Here is a 19,932-nt window from a genome sequence, read left to right as displayed (position 1 = left end):
ACCAAGAGTATTGTCAGAGGCATTGATAAATGTGACGTTGCACCTGCTATCAGCATGGTGCTTGATGAATCGTGCAGCCGTGTATGCCATAGCATTATCCATTGAAATCGTCACAGCAGTCTTTTGTTGTGTAGCATCTCAAGCTTCGCTGAGCTGCTTTGATTTGAACAAAAGGTAGTGAAAAAAATATTTAAACGTGCACACTCACGTACACATATGTGCATTACGACAAAGAACAAAAAGCATGCACTGAAAGGTCGAAGGTAAAATGCTGCAACAAAGAGATACATAATAAATGAATTATTCACATGCACCTCGCATAGCTGCTGACCTATTTGTTCTCAGTTCGATTTCATTTTCATGTAGTATAGAGAAACGCACATTGACGCAGGTTCCTTGCAAACCTGTTGCCATGTGGAAGGCATCTTATGTCTCCCCCTTTGTCCCTGAGTCACCCCTATCTAGTATTGTTCTGTCTCCTAAGTTTGCATGGTATGTTCACATGAAGCAATGAATGGCGAGGTTTTACATGCTGGCGTCTGTTCTATTTTCTCCTGCCTTGGCCAGTTTGGCCAAAGTACGAACATCCACGTGGACTCTGGCAGAGACATTTTCTTTTGTGCAGCCAAATTCGAAGAACTGAAAGGCAGGGAGCTCGAGGGTTGCTATTCTGACATTTGCAGGGAATTTCAAAATGGCAACCAGTTAAGTAGCCCCATCAAACCTCTGTTGCCTCTATTAAGAAATAAAGTCAAGGGAAAAACCTGTCCCTGTAAAAATGCATTCCAGTTTGATTTGTTGAGTTAGGTTAGGTTAGCCCATTGTAACACAATGGATAGCTGCTATAGTAGTTCAGTGGCTGCAGCGCTTTGTGCTGCTGAGCACAAGATCACGGGTTCAATTCCTGACCGTGGTGGCTGAAGTTTTGATGGAGGAAATATGCAAAAATGCTTGCATACTAATTGGATTTAGGTACATGTTCAGGAGGCTGTCATGGTCAGATTTGGTACAGAGCTCTCCACTTTGGTCATCCTCATGTCCCCTGATTTACTTTGGTACGTTGAACTCTAATTTCGCTTGATTTTTGTAAAATCGGGCTGTTTTTGTCTTCTAGCATTCCTCTCTAGGGCTGTGCACAATTCCAAATCAGCAGTAATGGCCAAAGTTAAAGGGAACACCCAAGTAAAATTAAAGCCAATGTAACAAAAAGGTTCCCGAACTTTATCAGTAAAATGACCATTGTATGGTGAGCCAGGCAAACCTTTAGGCGTGCAATCTATATCTGCAAGTTAAGTATACAAGATAGTCAGTAGACCTCTGTGTAGAGATGTGCCTTGCACAACGCAATGGCAAGAAAGGTAACGCAAATAACAAATGACCTCACAACACAAGGAAACAGAAGAGAAGTGGCCTGAGGAACTAGAAATGAACTACAGGAGTGTGCTGAACTGGGCTGGTTGGCGCATCTTTACCCTTCTAAACATATACTACCCAGATCAGTTCAGCAGGCCTCGGTGTGATAGCTGAGCTCAAATCGGTGGCCAAGTTTTAACTGGGCATTCTGTGTAGGAGAAAACTGTACTGTATGCTATCTTAATTGCACGACAGTGTTTGTCTGATGAGAGTACTTCTCTGTGCTATAATGCATTGTTTGCATCTCTAGCAATTTATTACCAGTGCAACATAAGTTCTGTCTCAAAACATAGTTACAATTAATTTTATATGTTTACCAGTTTTGCTATGTTGACCTTATACTGGGATGTAGAGAATTTAATGTATGTAATTGTGACTGGGCACACATTTATGGCTTTATAAACAATGTTGTAATTGTGACTGGGCACACATTTATGGCTTTATAAACAATGTTATTAAATCTCAAAATATGCACAGTGAGTCCTGTAGTTGTAGTTCAGTGACAGACAAAAATTTGGCGTTGTAATAATTTTAATCTTTTGATGCTTCAAATTTTAATTCCTTGCGTATCCTGCCTGATGGACGTATCTGCAGTGCGCCTTTGGAACCTTCGAAAGTGTTCTCGTGTCATTCATGTGCCATGCATTGGGTGCACAACAAGGAACTCCGACTAGTCAAAATTAATCCCCACTATGGCATGCCTAATAAGCAGACTGTGGTGCTGGTACTTACAACCCTAGAATAAAATTTTTTTGCCTACCTTGAATGAAAGGAGCAGTAAGCAGGTTACTGCTATCGGCGCCACCGCAGCTGAGAGTAACTCGTCAGTTGAGGGTGAGTGAAGAAAGCAAACATTGCACTTAATATAGTGTTGTTTGTGTTAGGTCTTTTTCAGAAATGTTAATTGAAAGTCACTGCACTCATTGCAGTGTGTTTCTTAGGTTGCAAGATGTTTCGGTAATCCTTTAAGAATCCTTTGAGATGGACATAAATGAAAAAATTTTGAGCTTTTAGAATAGTGCATCTGTAGCTGCTCAACGTTAAAATAAGAGGCTTGTCTCAGTGTTCGCTGACTTGCTAAACCAGCAAAGGTGAATGTGACAAATGTACTGCATCATCTGTTTTGGATTTGTTACGAGAAATGACTTGGCAAAGGATGTAATTAAACTGCAACCTCTGTAATTCAAGCTTGATTCACTTCAATTTGCAAATATAACTTGAATTGGTTTGTGGGTCCCGTCAAAGTTGGATGAAAACTCCTCCAGTAATTGAATGATACATCTGCCACCTTTCTTAGGACCATTCCTGGGAATCATTGTTCGTTATCATGTTTCCTTAACAGAAGTTACTGAAAGAAAAGAAATGTATTCATCATGCTGCCTTTGTTGTTGCAAATTTGCCCAATGTTTTATATTGATTCTTGCGGAAACATTAACAGTGGAAGGCGAAAATCTGCTCTAGAGAACTGCCTAAATTAAAAATGAGTATATGCACAGCTTGAAAATGTTGCCATTGCACAATGGAGAGCCTTATCTGATTCACACTGCTGCCAGTGAGATAACATCAACCAGGTTTAACTGTCACAGCTGGCTTTCCCATTCGAATGCTGTTTGTGAAAGTCGGATGTCCATAGGCCGAACGAGTGTAACGTGGCTGGCATGACAAAGGAAATGCCAGGCTGTTAGCTGCTAGGAGTTCATGTTTGAATTGTTTGCTACCTGCCAACAATTACTTCCTTATAAAAGCGGTGCTGCACAGAAAAGCCATAGACAAGAGCGAGTTTCACCACAGCACTGTAGTGTTGTGCTGTCTTGTTTGTGTATCTCTTGCACTGTTCTTCTTTGTGGTGTATACAAGTAACGTGAGCATGATGTATCATAGCGCAGTACGGGTAACACAACATTAAGGAAACATACAGGCAAAGCACAGCACTCACAACTGAGGTTTATCTGTAGAAATTAAACACGTATGTGCACAAAGAATGCCGGGTATGTAGATATAGTACGTAAGGGTTTTACTCCCCATTCCCTTTTGGTAATGGTTGAAAAAAGGCATTGCAAGGCATCTGTCATACATATTTTTGCAAATTCCGTTTAGAGAATATGCAGCTCCGTGAAAAAAAGTGTCTGTAAAAAGCAGGATGTGGATAGACTTCCTCAGTCATCGACGACAGAAGTTGCGTAACTGCAACAAGCAAACACGCTCAAACCATTAAATGCACCAGCTGTCTCACTGTCGCTTAGTGCACATACTGCCGGGAGCTCTCGTTTTCCAACCATGAGGTGAGGTGCAACATTCGAGGGTGAATCAGAAAGTCTTTGCTTCTATTTTTTATCAGCCAAAATAAGGTACACACAGGTAATTACAAATATACATATTATTTTACCTACGCTACACTATTTTTCCACACAGTCTTCTCACCGGTTCAGACATTTGTCTCATCGCAGCATTAAATTTGAGATGCTGCTGTGCTAGAATGCGATGCATGCGGCCTCCCTGAACGCTCATTGTCATGCAAGTTTTCATGAACTTTTGCGAATTCGCAACACCACCACCTCGCACTTCTCAAAGTGAGGCATCTTTCCCCATATGTGGGCTGCATTTCCCAGTGTATTTCGATGGGCATTCGTCCCTTGCTCCATAGAAAACAAATCACACTTCGTTCCTCGTACGCCATGGACATGTGTAGCACAACTGTCATCTTCAACTGACAGCAGTGCCGTGCCGCGGAGCTGCCGGCAGGTAAGGCCCACTGCTGGAATTTAAGGAAAACAAATGCTCACTGTAAATTGCCGAGTGCAACAAACGAAGTAGTGAAATATTTCAAAGCTTCACAGCGAAGCTGTATACCCCTACTGTCCAAGGAAATTTTCGCGTTGTTGTTGGTGTGGTAAGCAAAAAACTCCCCATACGTGGGCTGATCCCGAAGATAGCGCAATGCCGTGCTGACCCGCGGCGGAGGTGAAGCAGGCGTTAAGCACTCCCCATATTTGGGCCAATCCCGAAGATAGTGCAATACCGGCCTGACCCGCGGCAGAGGTGAAGCAGGCATTAAACACTCCCCATACATGGGCCGATACCGAAGATAGTGTTATGCCGGGCCGACCCGTGGCGGAGGTGCAGTTCGCCATTAAGGGTTTCACATGCTCAGCTTCGCTGGTCATCCTTCTTCACAGACTGGAAGGGCACTGAGAGTTTTTTTTCTATAAGCAGGAATATTAGTGCTATCTTGATGTTTGTTGCGATAGAGTGTACGCTATAATCTCTGATGATGAATTGAGCGGCTCGGTTCTGAATAGCTTCAAGGTCATTGATTAGATAAGTTTGGTAAGGTGGCCAAATGGGTGCAGCATATTCAAGTTGAGGGCGGACAAATGTTTGATATGCTAGCTTGTGAGTAGTTTGACAACCATCGTAACGGTTACGCTTCAGATCGCCGAGTATGGTATGGTATGAAGAACTTTATTTAGGTCCTGAGGGATCAGTCTGGGACTGATGCGGGCCACTCCCACGTCGGTACAGAGAGGCGGAGCCCCTCTGCTATCACACGGGCCCTCTGGACAGCCCTGAGTTGTTCCGCCAGCACTTCACTGTGCAGCATTCGCTGCCACCACTGTTCACCTCGAGAACCATCACCGGCCAACGCCAAGCAGCGCCACAGCATGTGTTGTAAATCGAGCAAACCCCCACACTTACTACAATAGACTGAAACCCCGCAGCCGAGTGTACGTGATGCTTTTGCTGTAATTGTGTTGATATGTGTTGGTGTAAGATGGATTCCTAGATAGTTATATGAGGATGTGCTGGAAATAGAGTTGTTGTCAAGAGTGTAGTTAAATCAACAATTCATGGTTTACAACTACAGGTAAAGGTAATCTACTTGCGTTTATCTGTGTATAATGTCATTTGCGATGGGGAACACTAGGGAAGAATGCCGATCACATGTGTGTGCACAGAGAAGTAGAACATAATCATGACAAAGCCAATGGGAGGTTCGATCAAGGTCTTGTTGAAGAACCATGTGGCCATAATGCACCTGAATTTTTCACTACATGACGCAGTCATCCGCATACGACTGAATTGTTGATGAAATACCTGAGGGAAGGTCATTTATGAAAATGAGAAATAAAAGTGGGCCCAGCACACTACCCTGAAGTACAGCGGATGTAACATACTGGATGTAACATTAGACCTATCAGAACAGTAGCTGTCAATGACTGTGAACTGTTTACGGAATGTCAAGGAGTTTTTAAACCATGAGACGGTTAGGGAGTTGAGGTTAAGGCAATATAGTTTGGCAAACAGACGTCCATGTGCAACACTATTGAAGGCCTTTGAAAAATCTATGAAAACTCAGTCAGTCTGGGAATTATCATCCATGCTTGCGTGAAGGTCATTAGTAAATTCAAGTAATTGAGTTTCGCAGGAAACGCCTTCTTTAAATCCGTTCTGGTTAGGAAAAAAAAAAATTCTTTTTTTCTAAGTGTTGTGAAATGTTAGGTACAATCACATGTTCAAGAAGTTTACCAGAGACAAAAATTACAGGGCCTCTTAAGATCTCTCTTAAGAGGCGAACAGCAAAGCCTACTCTTCATCCTCTTGTCATTTGCCTCTTTCTCTTTGCCTCTTCTCTTTCTCTTCTTTTGTGTTGTCATAACTGCTCACTACTAAGCATTTTTAGTCATTTCTAATCAATTGTGGTCATTACAAGCCATCATTCGACATGTTGGTCATATCATAGTCATTAGTAGTCATTCCAAGTAATTTCAGTCGTTATTAGTCATTACTGGTCATTATTAAGCATATTTAGTCATTTTAACGAATTGTTAAACATATTGGTCATATCATAGTCATCAGTAGTTACTACAAGTCATTTCAGTCATTACTGGTCATTACTAAGCATTTTTAGTCATTTATAATCAATTGTGGTCATTACAAGCTGTCGTTAGACATGTTGGTCATATTGTAGTCATCAGTAGTCATTACAAGTAATTTCAGTCATTTTTGGTGAATACTCGCCGGGGCGCCTGCGTCAGCAGGCATTCGGTATGTTGCAACACCACGTACCCGAGCACACGAGGGTTGGACGCTCCTGCGTGTAGCCATGCGCGGCTTAGCCGTGTCTGGAGAAAGGGGATCCTGGGGGTTGAGCCAATGCCAGGTGTTTAGACCTTTAAGGCCCCCCGGCGGAGGCAACACACCTCTTTGGCCTCTGCTTCACGTAGACAGCACCTTCAGACTGACCTACCTGGAGGAAATAGGCAGTCGCCTTTTCCTGTCCCCCTCTTCGATCTTTTTCGAAGGGAAGCACGGAAGCAACTTTCATTGGTGCAAAATAAAAGCTATTCTGTTGTGCTGCAACAGGGCGCGGCAACACAGCGGCCTTCAGAGCCTGCCCAGGTCACACATAGTGAGGCTCGCGCAGAGCCTCCAGCGCCCACAGTGGACGCAGCTAGCGTTGCACCACTGCCTCAAAAGCAAGCTGTGCGGACCCCCAGGTCAGCAGGCTCCAGGGACCCTCTCCACGCGGCGAGGCCCAACTTAAACGTACCTGTGCATCCAGCATGGACGTCCAGCGTCTCTGAGGATACGATGGACACAAGTCAAGGCAGCCCAGTACAGTCGATGTCGGGTGAACGGCGGGGCTCCTTGGATCGCCACAAAAAAGAGGCTTCGAATCAAGGGGTCTGAAAACACAACCTAGATCCTCTTTCACTCTACACATATAATACAAAATGACTTTCATACACTGGAATTGCAGGGGACTTTTACATAACATAAATGACATAAAAGACATACTGGCCACACTCTCACCTGTGGCCCTGTGTTTCCAAGAAACAAACTTAGGCTCCAAACATGAAAACATACACAAAAAGTATAAAGTCTTCCGCTGCAACAGAGAGCACGCAAGCAGGCTCTCAGGTGGTGTTGCTATTATAGTTAAAGAGGGGATCGCAGCTAAAGAACATCATCTTAATACTAAATTAGAAGCTGTAGCAGCCATCCTGCACACATTTAAAATAATTACATTATGCTGTGTATACCCGAAGCCACATCTTGGAGTAACTATACATGAACTGGAACACCTTATAGAACAGCTACCAGAGCCGTATTTGATAGTCGGAGATTTTAATGCGCACTCCAGCTTTTGGAGTAGTGACAAAACCGATACAAGAGGCCAAATTATTGAGGATCTTATACTGAGTAATGATCTTTGTATACTAAACACTGGAAAACCCACCTATTGCTCACCTACCTCAGGAAAAATGAGCTGCATCGATCTGTCCTTCAGTTCACCCTCTATTTTCACTGAATTAAAGTGGGATGTATTAGACAACCCATATAGAATCGATCACCTACCTGTACTGATCAGCTTAAAATCCTTACCGGAAGTAATCCAAACAAATCCATGACGGTGGAAGCTCCATTTAGCCGACTGGGCCCTATTTCAAGAGAAAGCCAGCCTAGAAAAGATAGTGTCAAATAATCTCAGCATAGACAAACTAAATGAAGCTTTCACAAACTGTATTATTTACGCTGCACACCTGGCTATACCTCAGTCCTCTGGAGTAATAAAACAATATCACAAAATTTGGTGTACACGAGAATGTAGAGAAGCGAAAAAAGAGCAAAACAAAGGTCGGGAAATATTTCGCAGATACACAACGGCAGAAAAGTTTATAAGTTCTAAAGAAGCTAGAGCGAAAGCTCGATATATCCGCCACAAAGTTGAAAAGTATTCATGGCGAAGCTACGTGTCCTCTATAAACAGCTCAACCACGTCAAAACAAATGTGGGAGAAGGTACGAAAGCTAAAACAGCTACTCCCCATTCACTGTTCCGTTTCTCACAGCCCCCGGTATACAGACAAGCATAGAAAAACAGGCTAATATATTGGGTGAATATTTCTCGGTAGCTTCCAGTTCATCACACTACACAGAATCATTTCTAAAATTCAAAAATACAGCTGAGAAACAAAGACTACCGATAAATGGCAGCAGAAATGAACCATACAATACTTTAATTAACGTTCAAGAAATCCACAGAGTACTGTCTGCTGGTAAACAAACTGCACCTGGCCCCGATAAAATACATTACCAAATGCTAGGCTATCTCTCCGAACATGCTGTAAAAGCGCCTTTAAATTTTTTTAACAAAGTTTGGATATCGGGGAAGATACCCGAAGCATGGAAGAAAGCTATTATTGTTCCATTTTTGAAACCCAGAAAACCACTAACATCCCCCAGTAGCTATAGGCCTATAGCTCTTACCAGCTGTCTTGCGAAGTCGTTTGAAAATGTCCTGAATACTAGATTAACCTTTGTTCTAGAAACGCGTGAGCTTCCGATATCCATCAATGTGGTTTTAAAAAAGCATCCTCCACTAATGACCATCTAGTACATCTTGAAAACACAGTCTTAAAAGCATTTATACACAAGCAACACTGCCTTGCTGTCTCTTTCGATTTAGAGAAGGCATATGACATAACCTGGAGGTTCGGGATTCTTAAAGACCTGGCCGATCTTGGCATCCACGGCAGGATGTTGAACTGCATAAAAGACTTTTTGTCTAACCGTTCGTTCCATGTGCACCTAGGCTCAATCCTGTCGGAAAATTTTGTTCAGAAAAATGGAATACCTCAGGGGTGCATCTTAAGCACAACATTCTTTATTATAAAAATGAATTCTATTAGCAAAATAATCTCAAAATCTATTATGTATTCAGCCTATGTCGATGACCTTCAGATGGCCTGCACGTAATCAAACATAGTGCTACAGAACAGTATTTCCAATGATGAAGAGGCGAGCAGTGAGAAGACGACGGTGATTGGAGGCTAGCAAGGGCTGTTGCCTCTTGGCCAAGTGCGGTGTATTCCCTTGTAAATATACTTTATAGCTTTTCGCCTGCGTCTTCCTACGTAACATACCTGGTGGAGGTGCGGGGTATCGATCGCCATGCCTCTCGTATCTAACATGTGAAAGACAGGTACAGCTAACAATAAATAAACTATTAACATGGGCAGAAAGAAATGGTTTCTGCTTTTCTCCACGGAAAACAGTGGCCATTCTCTTTTCATTCAAACGAGGTGTACAGACATACCCCACCCTACACCTGAATGAAGCCGAATTACATATCCAAAACGAGCACAAATTTCTAGGCATAATTTTTGACAAGAAATTCGCCTTCCTTCTGCACATCAATGTGCTGAAAAAGAAAGCATCTCAATCTCTGAACATACTTAAAGTCCTTTCACGCAAACACTTGGGTTCTGATAGGGTATGCCTCCTACACATTTACCGTTCTGTTATACGCTCCTGCTTAAACTATGGGTCCATAGTGTATGGCTCACCAAGGAAGTCATATTTGAACCGCCTGGACCCAGTACATAATTTAGGTTTATGTCTTTCAACTGGTGCATATGGGACGTCTCCTATACACAGTCTGTATGTAGAAACAAATGAACCACCCCTTTCAGACAGAAGAACCATGCTTACATGCTCATACATCCTAAAAATTCGTTCACTGCCGAAACACATCTGTTACCCAATAGTTACAAGGTGCCCATCACGAAGATTATTTACCAACAAACCCCAAGCAATAAGACCACTCCTCCTCCGCTTCGAGGAGAGGTGCCAAGAATTAGACATAATGGACACATTGCTTCAGATAGCCCGAAAACCCGATCCACTCCCACCTTGGTATTGCCAACCTTGAGTGTGCGACTTCACATTAACACATCTTCAAAAAAAAAAAAAAAAAGACCACATGCACACATACTACAAGAATTCTTAGCACTAAACAAAAAATACGCGTGTTTTTTACAAAAAAAATACAGTGTTTTATACTGATGGCTCCAAATCAGCAGGATACATTTGCAGGGCCGCGATACAATATGTTTGGGAAAAAATGGTACGGCTACCTCAGTATGCATCTGTTTTTGCTGCAGAGTGTTACACAATCTCTCTAGCTGTAGAAAACATAATATATGAGAACATTGAAAACAGCATACTTCACGCAGATTCACTAAGCGCACTAACAGCACTTCACCCTAGAAATGCAATTACACCATTAATTGGCGACATCCTACATAACATAAGAAAAACCACAAGGAAAGGACACAACATAAAATTTTGCTGGATGCCAAGTCACGTCGGAATCGGTGGGAACGAAAAAGCTGATGAATGTGCAGTGAAAGCTCAATATAAAAAGATCATCAAAGCAAGAATTCCTTGCAAAGACTGCATGAAGTTAATGCACCATAAACTGATAAATAAATGGCTGACTACATGGAACAATGAAGTAACAAATAAACTACACCTAGTAAAACCTGCCATAAAAGAATGGAAGTCATGCTCACACCTAGAATGCTTCATCGAAGTCATTTTACGTTGCCGTCGCATCGGACACACGTACCTTACACACAACTTCCTTCTAACAAAACAAGACAAGCCTGGATGTGAAAAATGCGGAAATGAACTTACTGTAAACCACATCGTATTATCATGCGTGCAACTTGAAACACTGAGGAAAAAATACCTTACTTCGTTTTATAATCAACATATTCCCTTTCAACCAGCATTGAATTTAGGTGAAGATGCACTTGTCGATATCGCACGTTATTAGCTTTTTAAGAGAAGCAGGTATCCTTGAAAAACTATAAATGATCCTACCCATAACTTTATATTGTGATACACCTCACCAAACTTCTCATATTGCAGAAGACTAAAGTCTTTAATTTGTTGGGATCTTCGGAGTCCTTGCCCAGACTAGGATCGTCGCCGAGGTGACCGAATTTTTTAAAAGAAATTTTAACTTGTGTTTGGTGCATGATAGCCTGAGTTGCTTATGCGCCATTAAACCCAACACAACACAACATCATTGGTCATTACTCATCATTACTAAGCTTTTTTAGTCATTTCTAATCAATTGTAGTGGTTACAATTTGTCGTTAGACATATTGCTCATTTCGTAGTCATTAGTAGTCATTGCAAGGCATTCCAGTCATTATTAGTCGTTACTGGTCATTACTGAGCATTTTTAGTCATTTGTAATCAATTGTGGTCATTACAAGACGTCGTTAGACATTGATAATTCCATAGTCATTACAAGTCATTAGTCGTCATTACCAGTTACTTGTAGTCATTTTAGTCATTACTACTAATTTCTAGTCATTTCTAGTCACATTTCTAGTCAGTGAGTTCTAGACACATTTCTAGTCATTTCTAATCAATTGTGGTCATTACAAGCTGTTGTTAGACATATTGGTCATTTCTGAATTTTTAGTAGTCATTATTGGTAATTACTAGTCATTATTAACCTTTAGCAATCTCTATTATAACATTATCATTCTCTAACTGTCACTATCAATAATTTTTTCATTCTTTAACCCATTAAGGACCAGCGTGACCATATGGTCACGTTAGTCTGCACAGTGGATTTCATTTAAGATTAACAAAACGGCACCAAAATCGCCTTTAACGCGCTGTTTGACAGATTAGAGTTCCCTTTATGGATACCAAGTGGCAGCAGCTGTCAGTCTTTTTGTGGGAGCCCCTCGCAAGTGCAGAAATAAGTGTTGCTCTGCGAGTAGCATTGCCATGCATCGCTCCAAGGGGTAAGTGTTTTTTTTTTTTTACTACTTGTTTAAGAAATAGTCAGATATCCTTACCTCCGTATTGCTCTTTGAATATGTGACCTTCGATGAGCATTTGTGAAAGAATAATGTTTGATTTATCCATGAACGTGCGTGTTATCTTGCGCGTTGCCATATGGTCACGCTAGGCCTTTAGGCTACCTAACTTTTTATGTTTTTTAACTGCATTCTCATCTCGTGCACGGCTGCTGGCGCGTTCCCACAGTGGTTATTTCTTATTTTATTGTCTGAATAGGTTGATGTTGGAAGAAATAGCGAAGCAGTCATAGAGGAACATGACGACGTGTCAGTGGTTTATATCGAGCCGCCAGAGGCTAGCACCTATTCGGATGAAAACTCGGCCGATGAAGGCTCAGGTGGGCTCATTGACATTCTAAGCAGGTGGTAGCTATTAGCCGGCGCTGAAACTGTTTTCTCTGACGGACGCCGCATTGGTGGATGCGACTCGGACGATGACGACCCCGGCGAGCAAGGTGACAGAATATCAGAGGTTTCTTCTTCTGTAGTTGATGCGGCCATTCCGGCAAAATTATCCACTGCTTCTAAGTGGACGAAGGGTGATCTCCAGACAAGCCTTGGCATATTTCCCGACCCAAACTTTGCTGCTTACAGGGTCTTTTCACTTGCTGAGTTGTTCGATCTTTTTGACAATGCCGTACTCGATAGGGCAAGTACTCGTATGTTGAGAAGAAGCGAATGAAGGTGGCCCATCCGAACACTGTTGCTAAGTACAAGATTTATAGGAGGTACGGACCAGATGGATGCAAATGCAGGTGCCTATAGGATTGCAATCCATGGCAAAAAGTGGTGGTGGCCGATTTTCACTTCACTTTGCGATGTATCTATCAGCAACGGTTAGGCGCTAATTTGTAGCACAGGGTTCAACGTCACGCAGGTGGAATTCCGCAGGCAAATTGCACAAAGCTACCTGATGCGATGGAACAATAAGCCTAGAGGACCTGGTCAACGCAGAATACCAAAGACTGGTGATGTCCTGACTGGTACTCGGTATGACCCAGTAGCCCACTTTGGTGCACCAATACCTAATGGCAAAAGGTGGAGGTGTGCATGAGATAATTGCAACCACGCGGTGCACAGATATGACGTCCGCATGTGTATTCGATTATTTATATCATATCACACTAAATGAGTGCTCGACTATTCGCTATATATGTTTTTTGTGATGTTTCATGGCTTGAAATAAATGTTTTTAACTTCGCGTATTTTGCTGTAACGTAAGGGTCCAGTGTGACCATATGGTCACGGGCTATATTTCAAAAACTAATTAGGCAAGAGTAATAATTTCTTGCATGTGAATTATTAGTATAAATGTAAGTTAAGATATGACATTTATTTCAAGATAGCAAGAAAATAAAGAAACCAGTCCCTAATGGGTTAATCTGTCTTTAATCTCTCCTCATATGGCGTGATGATGCTTTGGAGAACACTCTGGCAGTCAGGTCTGCTGACACAAACTTCACTATGAGCCTAGAAAGGCTTTCGCCTCAATATATTTGCTTCTTCCATTCCTAACCTAACCTGGCAGAGTTGTTAGCATTGTTTAATTGTGGAGCAGCCAATGACAAGTGAAAGTTTGCGCAAGTATCAAGTGTAAACAATGTGTCATTATTTAGTACACCTTGGCGGTGCCTCCAGGACACCCAAAGGGTTGTGGGGGGATGAAAGCTGGAACTCGCGCTGGTTTGGGGGTGTCAAGGGTGTATCTCATGGTTGCCAAAGTGGCTCTGTGTACTCAAGATGTATAATATCGGCTGTCCACAGTCGGCGGCCTTAATCCACAGACCAGCCTGCGTTCCAGCTTTGATACCCCCACCCTCCTGCTGCCTTTTGGGTGCCCCATAAATCTTGTGCCGCCTACAAAATTAAAATCTTGAGTGCTCTGCTGAGCCCTTCGTTTGCCAGTTACATGTGCCCTCCTAGAGCAGTACATGTAAATCATTCAATGCTCCGATTTGCAGCCTTTCCACTTGGAACTCAATGTCCGATTTCATAAGAAGAGTGCTTGCACAAATTCTCACTTGTCACAGTTGCTTCGCAATTAAAGGATGCAAACCACAGCTCCGCCACCTAACTTAAACTAAGCTACCTAGAACATCAATAATATATAAAAAGAAGAAAAGAATAATTCAAGAAAAGAATTCATAACTACTAACATACACGTGGCTTGAACCAAGAACCTTGCAGTCGCAAGTTCAGTGTCTTCCCATGGCGCCCCAAATCACGAATGGGACGAAGCTATATTATACAGGTTCTGTATTGGCTGCTATTGCCTCCTGAATATCTAGTGTTGTGACTACTATGAGGGGCTCACTCCCTATAGTCACTTCGAAAAATGAAAGGCAAGTGGTGTTGGTGCCCTGAAGTTGCAAGATGGACAAGTGGGCTAGCTGGTTTACATTCATCTTCGGAACATTATAGTGCAATGAAAAAAAAAAGACGAAAGACAAGAGGAACGACAGGAGCACGTGCTTACTCTCAACTGAAGAATTTTCTAAAGAATGCAGGATCATTTCTATATATATGATGCTTGTTTCTGAATGTATTAAATGCTCAACCAACTAAGCGTTAACCTTTCCTGTGTCGAGATACCCCAAGTACAAAAGAACACTCTGAGATCTGCGAGTAACAGCCACAGCGGCTGCATTTTGATGAGGGCGGAATGCGAAAACAACCGTGTACGTTGATTTAGGTGCATGTTAAAGAACCCCAGGTGGTCGAAATTTCTGGAGCCCCCCCACTACGGTGTGCCTCCTAATCTGAAAATCGTTTTGGCGCATAAAACCCCATAATTTAATTAAATATCTTTTTTAACCTGCAAATAGCACAGTTCCTAAAATAATGGTTCTGCCGTAAAAAATCACAGAAAAGGGAAGTTTGACCTTCATTTTCTTCTGCGATAATCAAGCTTAACAATTTTAATAATCACGTAACAATATTGATTGCATGTGTGGCATATTTTTCTCTGTTCTCTTGTTGGGAGAAAGAGATTTAATATTTGTACTTGTTTCAGACGTATCCAGGTGAAAGGAAAGCAGGGTGAAAGTAAGCTGTGCTGCTCTTGTGTGCGTGGCTTGTACTGCTTCATGTGTGTGCTTGCAACATTTTTGGTGTCAGTGTTCATTAGCAGTGTTCTTGCCCAAGGCACCCTGTCATTATATAAAGAAAAGAAGATTGCACTTTTGGTGACTTGGCTTTATAGTGTAACAAAAGAACAGTTGGCACTTGCTATCTGGTTGTGCCTATATTGTTCACTCATTCTGCAATCTCTTTTATCATCTACCTGCTCCACATCACCCTCTTGATGCTTGATGTCTTCAAAATTTAGCCTGTAGAAACAAGCGAGCTTTATCAAGATGGTTGCATAACCATCTTTATAAAGATGGTTATGCCATAAAGATGGTCACCTAAATGTTGGCTGAGCTCAAGAAGTCTTGCACCTGGTGTCACTTCAACCGAGCAGTCTTGTTGCAGGGCAGCGTGCAGACTCTGACTAGTTGTAATCAGTGCTATGGCATCCCTTAAAAACCAGTGGACAGCTTTGGGGTGTTAAGCTCAATAATTTGAATTTTGAACTGTTGTTCCATCATGAACGCTGATGACACTTGTTTGTTAACTCGTTCATCTTGTCCTTGCACTGCTCTTTGAAACTTCCAATGTGTGTCAACCAGCACAAATCGCCATCCTTAAACAACTGTTTACCGTTGTGGTAAAGATCTGGGAGTATGAAATGCAAGATGGAGAGAGCTTTCTTACTTTTCCGAGAGAGCGTATCTTATCAGGTTCCGGCTCGCAGTGCAAACTGCACACGTTGTAGCGTGCTGATCCCTGCTTTTTGTCCTTCCAGGGTTAGCGTGCCGATGCCCTCGCTGTCGCGATGGGCTCTGTTTCCCCGACCGGCCATGCGCCGCCGCATAGCCGTAAAGGACTGAGGCACAGGATGGTGCCCCGTCTGACAGGCGACAAAGCGGCCAAGGAGGGCCAGCCACTCAGTGACCTGGCCTCCTCTACTCCTGCCCAACGCAATGATGTCGAGTCGGGCGGAGAGGGTGACTGGACGGCCGACGAGGAGGTGACGGTGGTGGACAAGGAGCCACTGCTACCGCGGCGGCTCAGTGCGGATGGTGTTAAAGGTGACAGGGCCGGAACCACTACGAGTGACACCCCAGAGGCCCTCTGGTCGGTGGCTGTGCAGGTGTTTGTGCCATTCCTCATTGCTGGGTTTGGCACAGTTGGTGCTGGACTGGTGCTGGACGTCATCCAGGTGCGATTCATACAGTCACAATCATGTCTTTGATGCAAGTAGCAACGATAGTGCAAAACTGTGGCAGCATCTAGGCTTGCAATGTGGGCTTGTTTGTATGCCATCTTGAAATACTAGTGTAACTCAAACTAGATCATGAAGAAGAGCACATGGATATGCATACAAGGTGCTAACTGCCAAGAAATTTGCCGTGTGTTCATCTCCTCTTCATGTGTCCTTGTCTAGCAGTTTGCATTATATTATTATAGTACAGTGAAACCTCGTTAAACCGTAGTTGGCCGGAGCTCGGAAAAGGTACGTACTAAACGGTAGTACTGTTTAACCGAAATAGCATGAGATCGCCCACTTACCTGTGGAAAACGGAACTCAGAGAGGGTGCGATGAAAGGGCAAAAAAACGTGCAGTATTTATTCACTTCGCGTGACAAAAGTGTTATTTTCGTTTGATGCCGCGGTGGCCTAGCACGACGACTCCTCAAACTTAGTGAAGCTGCGTGCCAGCTTTTCAGCCAGCCCCCTCTTCTCGACAAACACTCGCATGGCAGATTCCTCGTTGGCATTACGTATTCTCCGTGCACGCGCGCAGCAGTGCTGCAGAAGTCCTGGGGCACCTTTTTCATTGCCGGGTGCCGGAGTTTGGAATAGTTAAATTATCGCGCCCTCTTCTCGTCGCGACGATTGCATCCATGAGGCTGACGTAACGCACAGCTTCTGCCACTATCGGGCCTGAATCGCCCGTGCTGTCGCTTTCCGTGAAGTCCGTGTCGCTAGTTGACACTTCGGCAACAACAGAGGCAACGACGGCAAAAAGTCGAACCTCGTAGCCAACATCTCTTCGCGGTCGCAGCAGCACTGCCGAGCAACTTCTTCACATTCCAAATGCCACACACCGTAGTCAACAGCAGATCCCTGTTGCGTGCCAGCACCGACTTCTTCGTGTCACGTTCGATAGCACGGATGATGTCTAATTTTTCTTCTATGCTGAGCACACGGCGTCTTTTTTATCCGAGCTTCGGCATGACGCGAGTCCTCGCAAGCACGATGCCACAACGCTCTCTGCATGGCTCTCTGCCATGGCGTCGAAATGATGTTGATGTTGATGTGGCGTCACGCGCAAACGCACAGGGCGCTTGGAGGTCGTTGTTCCGATCTCTGAGGCTTGCTGTTCTGCCGGGCCGCCCGATAGAGAAGACGTACCGCCGTGTTTGCGCGACGAAAAGTGGAAATGCTACGTGTCGACCGATGCGTACGCAATAAGCTGTACGGTTTATGCGGATACAAAACACATCATGTTCAATGGCCGCTGAGTCGGGGATTTGTCTTTACTACTTTTAAAACGAAACTACTGTTTAAGCGGGTACGGTTTAACGAGGTTTTACTGTATTTCTAAATGAGGCAGTGAAAGGCTGCTGATGTTGTGCATTGGAATGCAGTCTAATACCCCTGAGTCTCATGCTTTTGAGCAATGCGTGCTTCTCTGTCAGTAAATTTCGTTGCTTTAGAGTAGAAATGGACAGTTGCAAAACTCTGTAAGCTGTCTACTCTGTAATGGCATTTTTTAGCCCAGAACTCTTGTCTGCTGGCTACATTTCTCCTTATGGGCACCATCCTCTTGGGGGGTGAGAGCAAGCCACAAAGGCTTTCTGAGAATTATTCCAAAGATTTTATATCACCATTGTTCTCTCCAGCACGAAGAAATGTATTGTTCCCATTCAATAGCCTTTACGACAGCTGGACCACTGCAGAATAGAGAGGTGTGTGGGGATTCAGCGTTGGGTAAAGGCTATTGAATGGAAGCAATGCTTCATTCTGCTACCTAGCCTGCAGATTTGGCTTCTTGTCTGTAAGACAGTCTTTCCTCACACGTAAAAATCAGCCTTTTTTTTTCATATTGTCAATTCTGACCACTGTCTTCAAAGAGCTGAAAACTTGAGTTGAGGGGTTGGATTCTACATCGCAGCACAACTCTTCGCCAAGCCATTGGCAGATTTTTGGCTGTGTCACACAACATTTCAATACCGAATAAGGAATCGCATATGAATCAACTGTTGTTAGGAATGTTACTTGCAAGACAGTGCAAAAGTATAGTTTTTTATCCTGTTTTGCAAAAACAAGTCTTGCTGTCAAACTGTCATGAAAGCACTTCACGATGGCTCTTATGTTAATCGTTTCTTGCCATGTAGAAATGGTTTGCTCCAACTAAATGAGAATGTTTTATTAAAATGCACCATTGTTGCAAAGTACAGTACTGTCACAGTCCAAGGTGCACTTCTCTCCAGTGCTGGTAAAGGCTCATAAAGGCGCAACGAATAATTCAGTCAGGGTTCTTCAGCATGCCAATGCATATTCAAAACAATAAGGACAGAAAGGAGTGCTGGGCGAGCAGTATCCATTCTTTTGCCTTCATTCTTTTCGAACGTCTGCTTCTTCGTGAAAGTAACGGATTGTCGACATATCCAGCCTGCAGTATTTTAGTCTAACACTGTGTTTTTATGCATTCACTTGAGTTTACTAGGAGCATTGAGTAGTATGCTTGGCTGAACAACTTGCCAGAGAAGTAATTGTATTTTGGGAAGTCATCGTAGCACAAGTAAAGTAGACATGAAGAGCAGCAGACAGACTTGCCTGTGGAACAGGAGACACGGCAGCATGGGCACTGTTTAGATTACAGGAATTGCAGTAGTACACATTGCGGGGCTAGTTGGTTCGTAGCTTTCAAAAGATGACAGGAGAGAAGGCAGGGCAGCATGGGTGCTGTTCACAAGACAGGATAGTAGTATCTGTGCTCTCCCATCTTCTGTTGTTTGTGCATGTCTTATTTGTGCTACGCTGCCTTCCGCCAAGTATCAGCCAACATGCCCAACAGTAAGTTCCTTTGAGTAATTGTATGCTGAAAGATTCTGTGTCACCCTGCTTGCTTGCAGCACTGGAAAGTGTTCCAGAAGGTGTCCGAGCTGTTCATCCTCGTGCCGGCGCTACTGGGGCTCAAGGGCAACCTGGAGATGACTCTGGCCTCGCGCCTCTCCACTCAGGTGGGGCACTCAGTGACAAGCCAGCCTCTTGTGTCAGATTGAGGTTTCCCCCTTGGAACAAAAGGTGCCGTGGCAGGCATAAGGGAGTTCCCTGCAATGCTGCCTGTGAAAAAACCAAGCGCTATGTCTCTGCGAGTTTCCTGACTAGCAAGAAATTTCACGCATGATTAGGCTAGCAGCCACACACCTGTAATCCAGTAATCTTTGTCAGCGAGGGCAAGATGGTAAAACACTTGTGTAGTCTAATTTAGGAGCACGTTAAAGAACCCCAGCTAGTCAAAATGAGTGTGCAGACCCATGCTGTGGCATCTCACATAGATTGAGTGTTTCTTTAGGGTTTCTTTAGGGCACATAGGTCTTAGAGACCGAGAAATTGAGAAAAAGTATATTTCTTGAAAATGTTATTATTGAATTCTACAGAGACTAATGCCTGTTCTCAGAAATTTTCTTGCATCCTTGATTGACATTTCAGGTGTAATAGCATTTTATATCACACCTGCAAGCTGAACATGTACCGATGTACATGCAAAAAAGGGCCTTTTTCTGCGACGT

The 19,932-nt window shown here is 43.3% G+C and overlaps 1 protein-coding gene across 4 annotated transcripts in view; it reads left to right on the top strand.

Moving 5' to 3' along the window:
* The window catches only part of LOC135899244 (solute carrier family 41 member 1-like), a 65,628-nt gene that overhangs the window by 6,010 nt on the left and 39,686 nt on the right, over nt 1-19,932 (top strand). For all 4 annotated transcript variants that reach the window (XM_065428522.1, XM_065428521.1, XM_065428520.1 and 1 more), the window contains 2 exons: nt 15,933-16,349; nt 19,273-19,380. In XM_065428522.1, the coding sequence (XP_065284594.1) occupies nt 15,963-16,349; nt 19,273-19,380 (495 nt within the window). In that variant the 5' untranslated portion in view covers nt 15,933-15,962. The remainder of the gene's footprint in view (nt 1-15,932; nt 16,350-19,272; nt 19,381-19,932) is intronic.

Source organism: Dermacentor albipictus, chromosome 5 (assembly GCF_038994185.2).
Source record: "Dermacentor albipictus isolate Rhodes 1998 colony chromosome 5, USDA_Dalb.pri_finalv2, whole genome shotgun sequence".
NCBI classification, from domain to species: domain Eukaryota; kingdom Metazoa; phylum Arthropoda; class Arachnida; order Ixodida; family Ixodidae; genus Dermacentor; species Dermacentor albipictus.
The sequence above is the reverse complement of the archived record's forward strand: the minus strand, read 5'-3'. Positions and strand labels throughout refer to the sequence as shown.